The sequence below is a fragment of the Siniperca chuatsi genome, linkage group LG17, assembly GCF_020085105.1.
Source record: "Siniperca chuatsi isolate FFG_IHB_CAS linkage group LG17, ASM2008510v1, whole genome shotgun sequence".
Lineage (NCBI taxonomy): Eukaryota > Metazoa > Chordata > Actinopteri > Centrarchiformes > Sinipercidae > Siniperca > Siniperca chuatsi.
In genome coordinates this window covers 3,255,767-3,268,810 of record NC_058058.1, presented here as the reverse complement: position 1 = coordinate 3,268,810, position 13,044 = coordinate 3,255,767, and the positions used below count along the sequence as shown (strand labels likewise).

Below are 13,044 nucleotides of genomic sequence, written 5' to 3'. Positions count from 1 at the left end.
ATAAAAAAAAGATAAATCAGTGTTGGTGCTAGTGCTGAACAAAAAAAATAATACAACATAACAAAAAAAAAAAAAAAAAAAAAAAAAAAAAAAACGAGATGGGTATCACTGCTAATTTCTGGATTGCTCCCTGATGGGAACCTACAGGTGGTCGGCTGGGTTTTGTCCTCTTGGGTTTTGGGCGGAGTTTGGTGCGATGCTCCAGCGTCTTGTGCTCCACAGCCGGCAGCTCACCCAAATAGACAGTATTTGTATCCAGTGGAGTAGGGGGAGGAGGGAGTTCTCCATAGTAGGCTGACCTTCTGTCCAATGGCTGTGAAGGAGGAGAAGGAAGAGGGGGGTCCTCAACATGAATAGGAACCTCCTCCAGAGCCTTGTCCAGGTCAAACTCCATCTCTGTTGGGCAAACAGAAGGCAAAGCCATGTGAGAAAGTATAAAATTTGACATAAAAACATCCACAGCCATTTAACTGTAGAATGAGTGTAAACAGCAATGAGCAAGGCAACTTACATATAATAGACACCATAATGTAAATTTAAGCAGGAAATGATGAAGGGCAGGAATGGTATTCTTAGAGACAGGTAAGGAAAAGTGGATTGTGTGTATAGTTGTTACAGTAGTTGCCACCTGAAATAACTTTATGACACATTGAGGTTTTCTGTTACTCACCAAAAGCCACAGAGACGGGGCGCAGCATCCTGACCAGAATACTCTTCCTCTTGGATTTAGGAGTCATCTAAGGAAAAAACTTATTTTTATCTCATTTTCTGAAGAAGTACAAATTCTGGATGGCAGGAGGAGATGTGTTGATTTTACAGCAGACTTTTAAAATATTTTTTATGGTGCTTCTGGGGTTTCTACATCAATGTGCACTCAACTCTGCAAAGCTGCTCAAACAATGATTATTGATGAATATTTTTGACTGCCACACTGTACCTCTGTCTAGTTAGACTATTCATAACACATTTAATACAGGCTGATATGCAGCGACTGGTGTAAAAGAGTTTGTGTTGTTTTGTGTTTTCCAACCATGCAGGTGTCCATATCCTCCAGCGCATGTTTCTGGTCCCGCTCATGGCTTTGCTTCTGTTCCTGTTTGTGGTTTTCTGGCTGCAGAACCATCTCATCCAGAATCTCTGTCTCAGTCTGGGGCTCCTGACCCAGCAGGGGCTGAGACTTCCTGATCAGATGCTCGGCCTGGAGACAGAAGGAGGGAGGGATGAATGGACAGAAAAGCAGACAAAAAGACAGACAGACAAGCAGAGAGGACACTAACCAGCGTATGCTGTGATCTGGACAGAGACTCCAGGATCTCATCCACGATGCGATCAGACAGAAACGATGCCATGCTCAGCTTCACTTCACTGTTTCACACAGAAAAAAACAAAACACACACAAATACAACACAACACAGAACAGAAAATCCCAATTAGTTTTCAAAATCTCCATTTTACCAAGATGACATGTTACAAAACTGTCCAAATAATGGGCTACCTGTCGACTGTGTGAGTCTTGTTTACAGGTGCTGGTTCAGTGTTAACTAGAGGCCTTCAGGCAGATCCACTGCCTAGAAAACAGTAGGACCCGACCTGAACCAAACCACATCTCAGACCCAGGTCCTGACTTGATTGTCTACCTCTGCCGTGGGTCTGAAGCCCGTTTTACAAAAGCGATTTGCATTTAATGCTTACATACAAATTGCAGATGGTGGCAGCAGAACGTTTAACAAATGATTGTTGCTCCCAAATTTTACATAAATGTGCAAGTCCTACAGGGCTCTTGCATGCTTATGCATGGGTTTCAAGTATGGTGCTTGTTTGATTAGTAAGTAAGTAAAGATTTATTTATAGAGAACTTAAAACAAATGTTACAAAATGCTTCACAATAAAAGCATTAAATATCAAACAAACAGGACAGTAACACCACAAGGTCAACAAAACAGAAATAATGTCAACAAAAAAAGTTTAGATTAGTGATTAAAAGATTTGGTGAAACTGAGCCCAGATCAGCTCTGTGTAAACACAAATGCATGTTTTGATGAGACCTAGGTGGGACCATGAAAAAATGACTGATATTGTGTCTGGTAATTTAAAAGCACTGCCGTCTGGCTAGGAGATCATGTCTTTCGACTGTTAGACTCCTGCAATATAAGAAGTAGCTGAATCGCCTTATTATTGTTAACTGACATTACAGACATTTTTATCAGCTGTTTTTACAACTGTCATTCAGAGATAGATTATGATCTGTAAAACGTAACAGAAACATTGCTCTATGAATGATGACTTGAAATATCACCAAATATGTTTAAGTTTTAACGACTTTTTCTATGACTCAGTTCTGTTGCAAACACAAGTCAAGTTCAATTAAGGATTCAGTTGTCCCATTTCCTTCAGACCCTCTCTGACTTTGGTCTGTTGTTTACTTTTGTGGGTGAGTCCATCCGTTATCCCTAACCCAACTTCTTAAGACCCATAAAAGACCTCCGGTGTAATCCGAATTTGACCAAATACAAAAGTCCATCAAAGTTGATGTTTCCACTCATGTTAAGACCACCAAAAAAAACCTAAAACTTGGTTGAATCCTTTGGGAGGAATCACGTATAGGTCAGTTTTCGGGTCACCACGCTTGCCTACATTCAGTTTGTACAATGAGAATCGGCACACAGGGACGTCACAGAAAACCAGTTTGCTGTGAAAGCACATGACAGATATCTGGAGAGACCATGCATTTATCACCTTGAAATCACACATCAGCTGCAGTAACGCGGCTAAATACTGGACTTGTTCTCCTGGAAATCATTCTGATAACCGTAAGAGAAGGGCAAGACCTTACAACTCAATAGCCAAAGACCTGATGAAGACTACGACTGAAACCTTTTCTACAAAGACCTGATGAAGCTTAAGCCTAGCTAACCCGGTAAACAGATCAGACCTGATCTTGTTGATGATGTCGACCCCAGACTGCTCCAGCAGCGTGGTGGTGACGAAGCTGCGAGGCACGGTCATCCTCCCCCCTCCAGCCTTCAGCAGCTCCTGGCGAAGGATGCTCCTCTTCATCACATGAGGACACAGACCCTCAGCAGAGTCCACCATGGACACCAGCATTGTCTAGGGAGGACCAGTTAGTACGGTTCAAACTTCACACAACTTAGAGAGTCACACATATAAGATTACATCCAACAATGTTTACAGAAGACTGTATGTTACAGGTAGTGTTCAGCTGTTGGACCCAGCTCAGTGCGTTCGGTACCTGTAGCTGTTCGTCCATCACTCTGGACACCTCTCCAGCCATCGACTCCAGTTTGTCCTGAATGGCGCCAACACATGCTTCCCTGGACCCCCCACTCCTCAGGTGGTACAGGTTGCGGAGCAGCTGGAAGGATGCGTGAGGTACAGAGATAATGGGAAAGAGGGAGAAAGAGAAAAAGAGGAAGACAGTTTTTTATCCCAGGTATTTTTGTGGCCTAATCTCTGTTTTGCTTGATCTCAATTTGCATTTTAAACATTTTATCAGTAGAGGCTGGGTAACATTTTTAGCACTGAAAGCTTTTGTTGTCCTAGTGTTTAACATGCAGACTAGATGTTCCTGTTGAAATTCAAGATTACTGCTCTAAATTGAAAAAATGTTGTTGTCAGGCCACTGCAGGCGTTACATGAGGTTGTTATTAATGTTTAAATATATTCAAAACAGAAAGAAAGTGATAAAAAACCAAGGCTGTCGGGCCAAAGTGTACTGATGAGCAGCTGAGAGTCTGCACCCTGAGTCATGGAAGAAAACATTTTTATTCTTGTATGTGTGCCTGAATCACCAAATGCATGTTGCAGGACAGGAGCTTGCTGCATGCTGGTGTGTTTTTAGTGTCTTAGACATGTTCCGTTTGCCAGTTATGGAAGTTGGCGGGTTGAGGCATTAAACAGAGCCATGTCTTCTTACTGTCTTGGAGTTCCTGGCATCTTTCATGAGGTTCTCTGCCACCTTCATGTCCTCCTGGACTGAGACGGTCTCTGTGAACCTCAGAGAGTTCAGGTGGTCCTGCACCTTCACACACATCATGTCCATCATCTGCATCACAGAGAGGTGAGAGGTCAGTCAATGAAAAGTAATATGTGAATTAAATCAAAGGTCTGCTAATCTATTGTGTGTGTGTGTGTGTGTGTGTGTGTGTGTGTGTGTGTGTGTGTGTGTGTGTGTGTTGCTGTGCCTGCCTGTTGCGTGGTGGTGGTGACTATTCCCTGCTGCAGCCTGTAAGCCTGCTCCTGGAGGTATTTACGCGTCTCATGGTTCCTCAGCAGGTACTGCTCCATCTGCATCGCAAAACACAACACGAACAAACTAAAATTCAATTCTCAAAATTACTTTCAGAAATGTGATATCAGGTAACATTTAAATCCTCTTAGTACAATACAGAGGAGGCTGTAGAGTACTCTTTACAAATCTGCAAAAATCTACATTGATCCATATGTGAAAACAAAAAACAGGACAACAACCTTTAGTAAGGCGTCCTCCGTCTTCTCTGGGCTCGCCTTCAGTGCCTGAGCAGCATCAATGATGGGAACAGGCATGAAGCGAATGGTGAAGTTCCTGAAGGGGAGTTCAAATAGTGAATTGGTCAGGTCATTGCATGCAACAACACCTTCTTTGACTCTGACTTAGCTAAAATGAGACATGTTATCTTGACAGCCTGCTTCATACTTACTTCTCCAAAGCAGCAGCGACGTCCTGTAGACCCTGAGGACTGATGTTGTTTCTGTCCCACACTATTGTCCTGCAGACACACACACACACACACACACACACACACACACCAAGGAGATGAAAAAACCCCCAAACAACAGATTGGTTGTTCGAATTATTTTAGTCAGGATGTCACATTGGTGCTTAGTGACCATCATTTGACTTCTCATTTGCTGACATTTTAAATCAGTTCACACTACATTCATTGGAAAATTATATCATCATCCTAAATATCAGTAATTGAGCACTTTATCCAGAGAGAGCTGAACGCACCAATGTTTCATCCTTTTTCCTCTCTTGTCTCAGATGCAGAGACACATCACTTTGCAGAATTTCTGGAGTTAACAGTTACCTCTTAAAGCTTTAACAGCTCCCAAACGTAACTTTTGTTAAGTTCCGGTGCAAGATTATCCTGTTTCCTTGCTCACCTGAGTTTGGTGTTGATCTGCAGGGCTTTGGCCAGCATCTTGGCCCCCATGTCTCCCATGGCATTTCCACTGATGTCCAGTTTGGTCAGAGAGGTGTTGCTGCCCAGAGCGTTGAGGACGATGGAGAGGTCGGCCTTCAGCTTGGAATCAGCCAGGGACAGCGAGGTCAGCGGCTGCATGGGAAAAGATTTTACAGGCAGGTTGTGTATTGGATCATTTCAGTATAAAATAAATGCCCAAATGATGGGTAACAGAGGCAATAGGAAGGAAGAAGAAACAGGCAGACACAAATAAAGAGACTGGTATGAATGAAGTTACCTTAAAAGAAAACGATTTTAATGTGATGTTGAGAAGTTTCAGAAAAAATCAGAAATCAGAAATACTTTATTGATCCCCGTAGGGAAACTCTTTGTTACAGTAGCTCGTCTTTACGTCAGTGCACACAGGAGAAAGTACTAGAAAAAATATAAACACTATAAAACAGGTCAGAAATAAATTAAGTATCACTCACTGATTCCTCCTCTTGAATCATGTGAACCAGGTTGTCCAGGACATGAGCCACATTTCTGAAGAAAATTAGTAGACAATTAAAATGTGTGTACTGAGTAAGTGAATAAAAAAATTACATGGCACCAAATAATTGCATTATTAAGACTCTTTTATTCATTAGTGATTACTAATTCAAAACTAATCCAGCTGGAATGGAATATTTTGCTGACAATGTTTGCTGTCAGTTTGTCACCCACTTGGACTTGATGTTGTTGAAGTTTTTGCCCAGTGAAAGGTGTCTGATGGAGCGGTTCTTGGCCAGCCAGACCAGCAGGGTGGTCAGATCCATGTCCAGACCTGAGCAAAGCAGCAAAGCAGCACAGAAACATGAACAGGCCACGATCGAAGTCAATAAAGCACCATCATATATGTTCCAAATCTAAAATGTCCTCACCGTTGTCGGAAATGTCCAGACTGGAGATGTTGGGAATCTCAGCGACACAACCCTCCAGGATCTGGGAGCCTCCCGAACGCAGCTGAGAGCAAGCGGGTCAGATCTCAATGTACTTAGAAATACTGCTCAATAATTAGTTAAAGGATCTGTCTAAATGCTCCTCATTTTCTACCTTTGTATGAATTTAAACAGCGTTACAATGTGGTTAAACAGTGTGTTAAAGAGTGTTGAGGTTCATGTCACTTTTACCTCACAGCAGCTGAGATCCAGAGACACGTCACTGAGGTTTGGGTTGCAGCCGAGCCCCAACAACAATGCTCTGCAGACAGAAAAGCCAGTGACTCGTCAGACTGTCAGTTTAACAACAGCTTTCAGAAAGCAGTGTCATTGCATAAGCTTGATATTTAATATTTTCCTGTTACTCTAATCTCATGGCTGCATTGTTTTAATTTCTCTGTCCTACAACTTCTGTGGAGAAATTTGTCCGTGTTTCCTTGTCTTTCTCCTTGTATGACTTGAACAATCATGCAAAATGGCAATTCCATAAAGAAGCCCTCTCTCTCTGCTGTAACAGAGATTAATTGGAAAAAGCAGCGAATGAATGACAGCGTAACTGTTACAACTCATGGCTACAAGCCATAATGAAGGAATAAAATGTTCACACAGTTCAGATTTGAGGCAAAAATAGAGATGTGTAGCAATCCGTCACACTGACTCTTTCTCTGATTCTGTTTTGGACTACAGGAAGTGAACTTGAAAACTAAAACATTGCTTTACTGCTGTGCGTCTTGGTAAAATCAGGTTTCAGTGGATATTTCCTTACTTCAGAGCCTCCAGAGGCAGTCTGGTTCCCGACAGACTGACTGAGCTCAGAGCCTGAGCGCAGCTGAAGAACTGCTTAAAGGACGAAGGGATTTCTTTACACTTCCTGTGAAAATGTGAGGAGAGACGTGTTAAATCAACACTGTAGAGTGCAGTAATACATTCAGAATCAAACACGACTACTGTACATCTCAATTTATTTAATGTACATTTCAGCTATATTTAATTGTGTCATTTGTTGAATGTTGGTATGTTGAAGAAGTACTATAGGCCTTTGCACTTTAAAAAAGCTGTACACTGGTACTAACAGTCCATAGCCAGAGCTAATGTATTCTGTAATATATCTGTAAAAATATTGAGTTGAGTTGTCTGCTGTTAGATGGATGGGTGTGAGTTTAATATCTGACCTGTGAGAGAAGACTGTCTTTGACATGTTGAGGACAGAAAGATGCTTCAAAGATCCTCTGAGCAGAGACACACACACCTAAAAACACAAAGCTGAACTTTAGCAAAAGAGGCTGAAACTGCACAAAAACTCCACTAAGCTAGAACCAGGTTCAACTCGACTTTAGTCTTGCAGAATATGTAGATCACTATTGTGAGGAATATAATACATGTTATTATTTACATGGCCTACTAAGATTTATTCCAAACAAGGTTAGTAGTGCAGATAAAAAAAAAAAAAAAACATTGGTTACTGGAAAGAGGCTATATTTGCTCATTTTATTTTATATATTTATATTGTTAATCATGTCTTTACTTCAGCCCCTCAAAGTCTTGAAAGTGTGTATACGGGTTTATGTTTGTATGTGTGTGTGTTTTTACCTGCTCCAGAGAGCAGTCACTGTTGGACAGATCCAGAGTCTGCAGGCAGTTTGAGTTACTCAGGAAGCTGTGCAGGTTCTGTGCAGAAAACAAAAACACATCACTACTGTAAAAACTCCCATCTCCAAACTCTTCGAGAACTTAAAAACTTAAGTCTTAATTGTAGCTTGAGCGCCGTCAATCTTTAATTTTTTCCGATATTTTCTGAAAAGCTTTAATTAACTGTGGGGTTGCAGAGTTTGTCTTTGGTGCGTACCGGCAGGTCGTCGCCTCTAAGAGAGTTTCCTGACAGGTCGAGGTGTATGAGGGTGGAGGCGATGGCTGGGTTGGCACAGAGAGCCTGGCAGAGGCTGTTCACACCTGAAAAAAATTCCAAACATAATCCTGAAAAAATAATTCAGGACAATAATGAAGTATTATTACATCTTGGTTTTTTCTGTGCGTTCACCTTTAGGAGACATGGAGGTCCTGGAGAGGTTCAGGAACTTTACACCCATGGGCAGTTTGGCCAGTTGAGCACTTAGAGCAGAAACACCTGCAGAAAGTGACACACATTGAAGTTATTAGACTTTATAAAGCCGAGGGGCGCCAACATGGCCACCAGGGGGTGCATGACTTGAGAGCCCTCCACGAGCGCTAACAGTAACAGAGTATCAGAAAACTTTGAATCCATTAGAGATACTTTTAATGCAAATTCTTCAACAAGAAATGAATAGCAGAGGAACAATTACACAGCTTATCAATGAAAATTATGTCCAACTTTAGTGGATGGGAATGAGAAAACAATATATCAATCAATGTGCCATATCAAGAGGAATTTCTCCTCTGTATCTATTTTAAAACTTTTAAGGACACAGATAACTCATATTCGCATGCCACAACCTGTCTACATGATAAAAACAGCGTACAGGATGTGTGTGTGTGGGCGCAAGTTTAAACCTTTGTCCTCCAGTGAGTTGTTGCTCAGGTTGAGTGTGTGTAGCGTGGAGGCGGGGTTGTGTGACAGAGCACTGGCCAGTTTCTGAGCAAAATCACTGAAGACAAGAAAGAGTACAAACAAAATGTCACAATCGGTGACCAGGTTTAGCGCACAATCAACAAGCCAACAAACATACATTCGATGTCCTAAATGGACTTTGGTCGCAAAGTTGATTTACTCTTATTTTAAGTACTAAGAATCCGATAAAGAAAAAAATAATAAAAATGTTATTATGCACTGATCAGCTGACTAGGAACATTTTATGCACATGTACAAAATACGACCAGATCATCGGTTCTATTATTTGACCCCTGACCTTCTGAGTCCAGCGTTGTCCAGCACCAGCTCTTCTAGCCGGCTGGATCGAGCCACCACTCTGAGGATCTGGTCGCACACATCTGTTGACTGGAAGGCAGAAACACACAACACACACACTGGCCTTTAGTTTCATTTTATCTCAGTGAGATGTCCAAGAAGCAAAGACAGAATTAGCTTAATAGGTATATATCGTATTTCCAGTGATTTTTTGCTTTAGTTATTGGAGGCCATAGTTCACTCAGCAACTGATCATTTTTCCCTTCTGGTCTGCTCATATCAAATGGTTTCTACTCGCATATTTTGTCTTGTTTTTTAAATAAGAAACAGACAGCCAGGTGCACAGTTGTTTGTATCAGTGTTACCAGTTTGTAGTCTTTGGCAGAGAGTTTAGTGAACCACTGGTTGTACTCCAGAACTGCGATGATCGTCACTAGATCCCTGCAGGTAAAAAAACAAAACAAACAAAATACAAAAGCTTACAGATACAGCTGTCAGCCATTATGTTCTCTGGAGTGATAATAAGAATAAACTATTATTTTCAGAAACTGTCTCTAAGTGATGTCCAAAACCAATAAAATGAAACCAATAAAACACAAAACAACACTGATTAAAAGAAAACATAAATAAAACGCGTGTGTGTATCATGTACAGGGTCATCAGCTCACCTTCCCCTTGGGCAAAATCTTAAAATTCGTGGTCAAAGTCACACAAACTATTCATGATGCACCCAAGGTGCTGAGTAGTGTACATACCGGTTCTCCAGGTGAATGAAGTCCTGCAGGTTGAGCTCTCTGGTGTCCTGAGTGAGATAGATGGTGTCCACATCCTGGAGGAGGTGAAGATGACAACGAGTGAGATGGCAGACAGAAAAGCAAAGAAAAGCCTCACCATGGAGTGTTCAGATGCAACACAAAGCTAAACTCAACAGCAGCAGAGAAGCAAAGACAAAGACAATGGCAACACAAACTGAGGTACTGTAAACAGGTGCAGCGTGAAAAGCAGAGGGAGATAAGCTACAACTTAACAAAATGTGAAAGAGAAGAAGCAGCAGGAGGAGAAAAGATGAAAAACTAAAAAGAAACATAAGCAGAAGAGTAAAAAAGTATAAGAAGTGGTAGACAAAGAAGTAGAACAAAAATAAGCAGAAGAATACAAGAGGAAAAAATGAAGAAAATATAGCACACGAGGAAGCAACAGAAGCCCAAACAATAAAACGAATACTGAGCGGAAGAACAACAAGCATAAATCAAGCAGACAAAAAGAAGTAGTAGCAGTGTGTGTCAGAGAAAGTGCATAAAAGCAGCAGATAAAAAATCTTCCCAGCACTGAAAAAAACAACAGGAAACTGAACAAAGTATATGAAACAACAAACAATAGAAATAAGAGAAAAAAGCAGAAAACAAAAAAGATGCAGCAGCAGAATGATGATTTCAGACTACAGCACTGACCCATTGGACCTCCTCTCTGTACGGCAGACCCAGGTAATCGCTCACACACCAGTACTGATGAGAAAACCCGCCTGCAAGAGTCAAGACAACACCTTTTAGCACTTAAATACAGACACTCTAAACATCTGACTGGATATAGTTTTCACTTTTTGAGGCTGATTTACCGCACGGTCCCAGATCCGCTGAGCCCTCTTCGTCCCAGATGGCCTGGAGGGCTGCCGTCCTCTCTGGAGGCTTTAAACTCAACTTCCTCATCACCTTTCTTCCTTACAGAGAGAGGGAGGGAGGAAGAGAAAGGGGGATAAGGAAAAAAGAGAGAAACATTAACTTCTAAACTTGATCTAAAACTCAAAGGGAAACTTTCCATGCACCTTATTTCCTCAAAGACAGGAAAACAAAAAAACACTGACAACAATAACCTTCAAAAACTAAAAACACAATTCTGAACAATTTAAATACTGTATCCCACACGAAGAGTGAGATAAAAGAAGCAGGGAACCGGTGTCCAGGAAGCCCAGCAACTAACAAGCGACAACTTACCCCTACCCATTCTCATGATCGATCAATATACAGATTATAGTCTTGATCAATCGATTAGTCTATAAAATGTCAGAAAACTGAAAAGCAGCCATCACAAGTTCCCGGAGCTTAGAGGAGCTGGAACTAGTCCATTTTTGCTTAAAAAATGATCAACAATTAAACGACTTTTAAAATGTTGCAGATTAATGTTCTGTTGATAGACTAATGATTTCATTTGCTATGAAAAGCAAAGTGTTGAACTATCCCAGATAGTAAATCATTTTAATTAATAAAAAAAACATTAGTTCTTTGAAATTGAAATGTATTTCTATCTGTAAATAATTGCACATATAATTAGGAAAAATAATAGAAAGGTTAATACTCCCAACAAAACTGCATAGTAAAAAACTAAGCTACAGCTTGTCCAGGAGTGTTCTATCGTAGAAAAGGTTTCAGTCGTAGTCATCTGGACACTGTTTTCAGAATCAAGACGTTTTGGCAGATTCCCTCCTGAGGGCAGAGCTTATGTAACTCAGATTAGCTTAAATTTCCAGTTCCCGTCCAATTTTTTCACAATTGAGAATGACTTCGAAACGTCTTGATTCTGAAAACAGTGTCCAGATGACTACGACTGAAACCTTTTCTACGATAAGCTACAGCTTATTACACATACTGTACCCTTCTGACAACACACACCTTATTTGACCTCAAAAGTAACAGCAAACAAGTTACAATTTACCATACTAATGCCAAAATGCTACTGTAAATCATACATTTTTATATTTGTACAATTATTTATTTGTGCTACATGTTTTAAGTTCCTCACTACGACTGTTTCATAAATTCACCCCAATTAACGGAAGCATAATCATTTTTCACATTAGTCCTCACACTTTGTTTCTTATACATTCACATTCCTCTCAAGTCATATCATCTTTCTTTCACTTTAAACTTTTTAAAGTCTACCAAGTCTCTTAATAAAGTGTAAACAGTTTGACTTTTCCGTCCTTTCCGACCCTCTGAGAGCCGCTGAAGGGCTCCTAGTCTCTTTCCTCTTACTTGAGCTCTTGCGTGATACCTACACAGGTGAGCTGGCGGGGCAGATCCGGTGCAGACAGCTGCCAATGTGAGCGATCACCTCGTCCACTTCCTCCACTGAGCCCAGCCGGAGGCTCCATGGGCCGCGCTCATACTCCAACACCAACTGCAGGGGGCGACACACGCAAAGGAACGCGAAATGAATGACTCAAAAGGCTGTTAAGTTGATAAAATGTATCCATGCTGTCATTATGATTTGGTTTCCACGAGAGAGAGACGGAGCAGGTGAATGAAGTTGAAACCAATTATTGATTAGTGATTCGACCTGTTTTGAAAGACTACCACCATGAAGAAGAAACAAGTAATGAGAGGATACAGTGTCAAGAGTTTAAACCTTGAAACAGGTTCAAATGAACATGTTGAGGGGATTCCTGGTATTTTGCACACTTTGTGTGTGTTTCTATGTATCAAGAAACAATATGCCAACTCCTAAACACTTGTGTACAAATTTAGCCAATAAATCAGTCTTTAATATCCCTCCTTATCCTTCCTGAAACATAGGCAGTGTTGAAAGACTGTGTGTGCGTGCGTGTGTGTGTGCGTGCGTGGGTGCGTGCGTGTGTGTGTGTGTGTGTGTAACTTTTAAGCTGCAGTCCAGGTGTGGTCACGTGTAGTCAGGTGTGTTTGTATGTCATAAATGTAATGCACAATAATGCAACGCTTATAGTTACTTCTTTCTGTTTGTGTGTTTGTACCTGAGTGGGCTTGTTGCTGCTGATTCCCTGGATATCCAGGTAGCTGAAGGAGTGTTCAACCTAAAATAAGGAGAGACAGATTATGAAATTCAGCATTAAATACATCGAGTTAATCTTCTATTTCGACATCTTATTCATAGAGGCATTATCTGGGCAACATGTTTTGGGAAAACAGCCTGTTGTTTTTTGCTTCAACAAATCACTAATGAAAAGTTGTGTGTCCCAAAGGAGAAC

At 41.0% G+C, this 13,044-nt stretch overlaps 1 protein-coding gene across 4 annotated transcripts in view; it reads right to left on the bottom strand.

The window, feature by feature from the left end:
• LOC122863953 (F-actin-uncapping protein LRRC16A) overlaps positions 1–13,044 on the bottom strand; it is a 41,673-nt gene that overhangs the window by 10,854 nt on the left and 17,775 nt on the right. For 3 of the 4 annotated variants that reach the window (XM_044170883.1, XM_044170885.1, XM_044170886.1), the window contains exons 4-31: positions 12,811–12,870; positions 12,100–12,221; positions 10,663–10,760; positions 10,499–10,569; positions 9,803–9,876; positions 9,413–9,488; positions 9,049–9,137; positions 8,693–8,787; positions 8,202–8,288; positions 8,010–8,113; positions 7,754–7,831; positions 7,336–7,412; positions 6,930–7,034; positions 6,356–6,425; positions 6,107–6,188; positions 5,910–6,009; positions 5,675–5,729; positions 5,164–5,336; positions 4,698–4,766; positions 4,489–4,582; positions 4,207–4,305; positions 3,935–4,063; positions 3,251–3,373; positions 2,933–3,108; positions 1,278–1,365; positions 1,031–1,198; positions 671–737; positions 146–396 (exon numbers count right to left, since the gene is read on the bottom strand). In XM_044170883.1, the coding sequence (XP_044026818.1) occupies positions 146–396; positions 671–737; positions 1,031–1,198; positions 1,278–1,365; positions 2,933–3,108; positions 3,251–3,373; positions 3,935–4,063; positions 4,207–4,305; positions 4,489–4,582; positions 4,698–4,766; positions 5,164–5,336; positions 5,675–5,729; positions 5,910–6,009; positions 6,107–6,188; positions 6,356–6,425; positions 6,930–7,034; positions 7,336–7,412; positions 7,754–7,831; positions 8,010–8,113; positions 8,202–8,288; positions 8,693–8,787; positions 9,049–9,137; positions 9,413–9,488; positions 9,803–9,876; positions 10,499–10,569; positions 10,663–10,760; positions 12,100–12,221; positions 12,811–12,870 (2,880 nt within the window). Of the gene's footprint in view, positions 1–145; positions 397–670; positions 738–1,030; positions 1,199–1,277; positions 1,366–2,932; positions 3,109–3,250; positions 3,374–3,934; positions 4,064–4,206; positions 4,306–4,488; positions 4,583–4,697; positions 4,767–5,163; positions 5,337–5,674; positions 5,730–5,909; positions 6,010–6,106; positions 6,189–6,355; positions 6,426–6,929; positions 7,035–7,335; positions 7,413–7,753; positions 7,832–8,009; positions 8,114–8,201; positions 8,289–8,692; positions 8,788–9,048; positions 9,138–9,412; positions 9,489–9,802; positions 9,877–10,498; positions 10,570–10,662; positions 10,765–12,099; positions 12,225–12,810; positions 12,871–13,044 lie in introns of those variants that run through there. The other variant, XM_044170887.1, reaches the window with a different exon arrangement.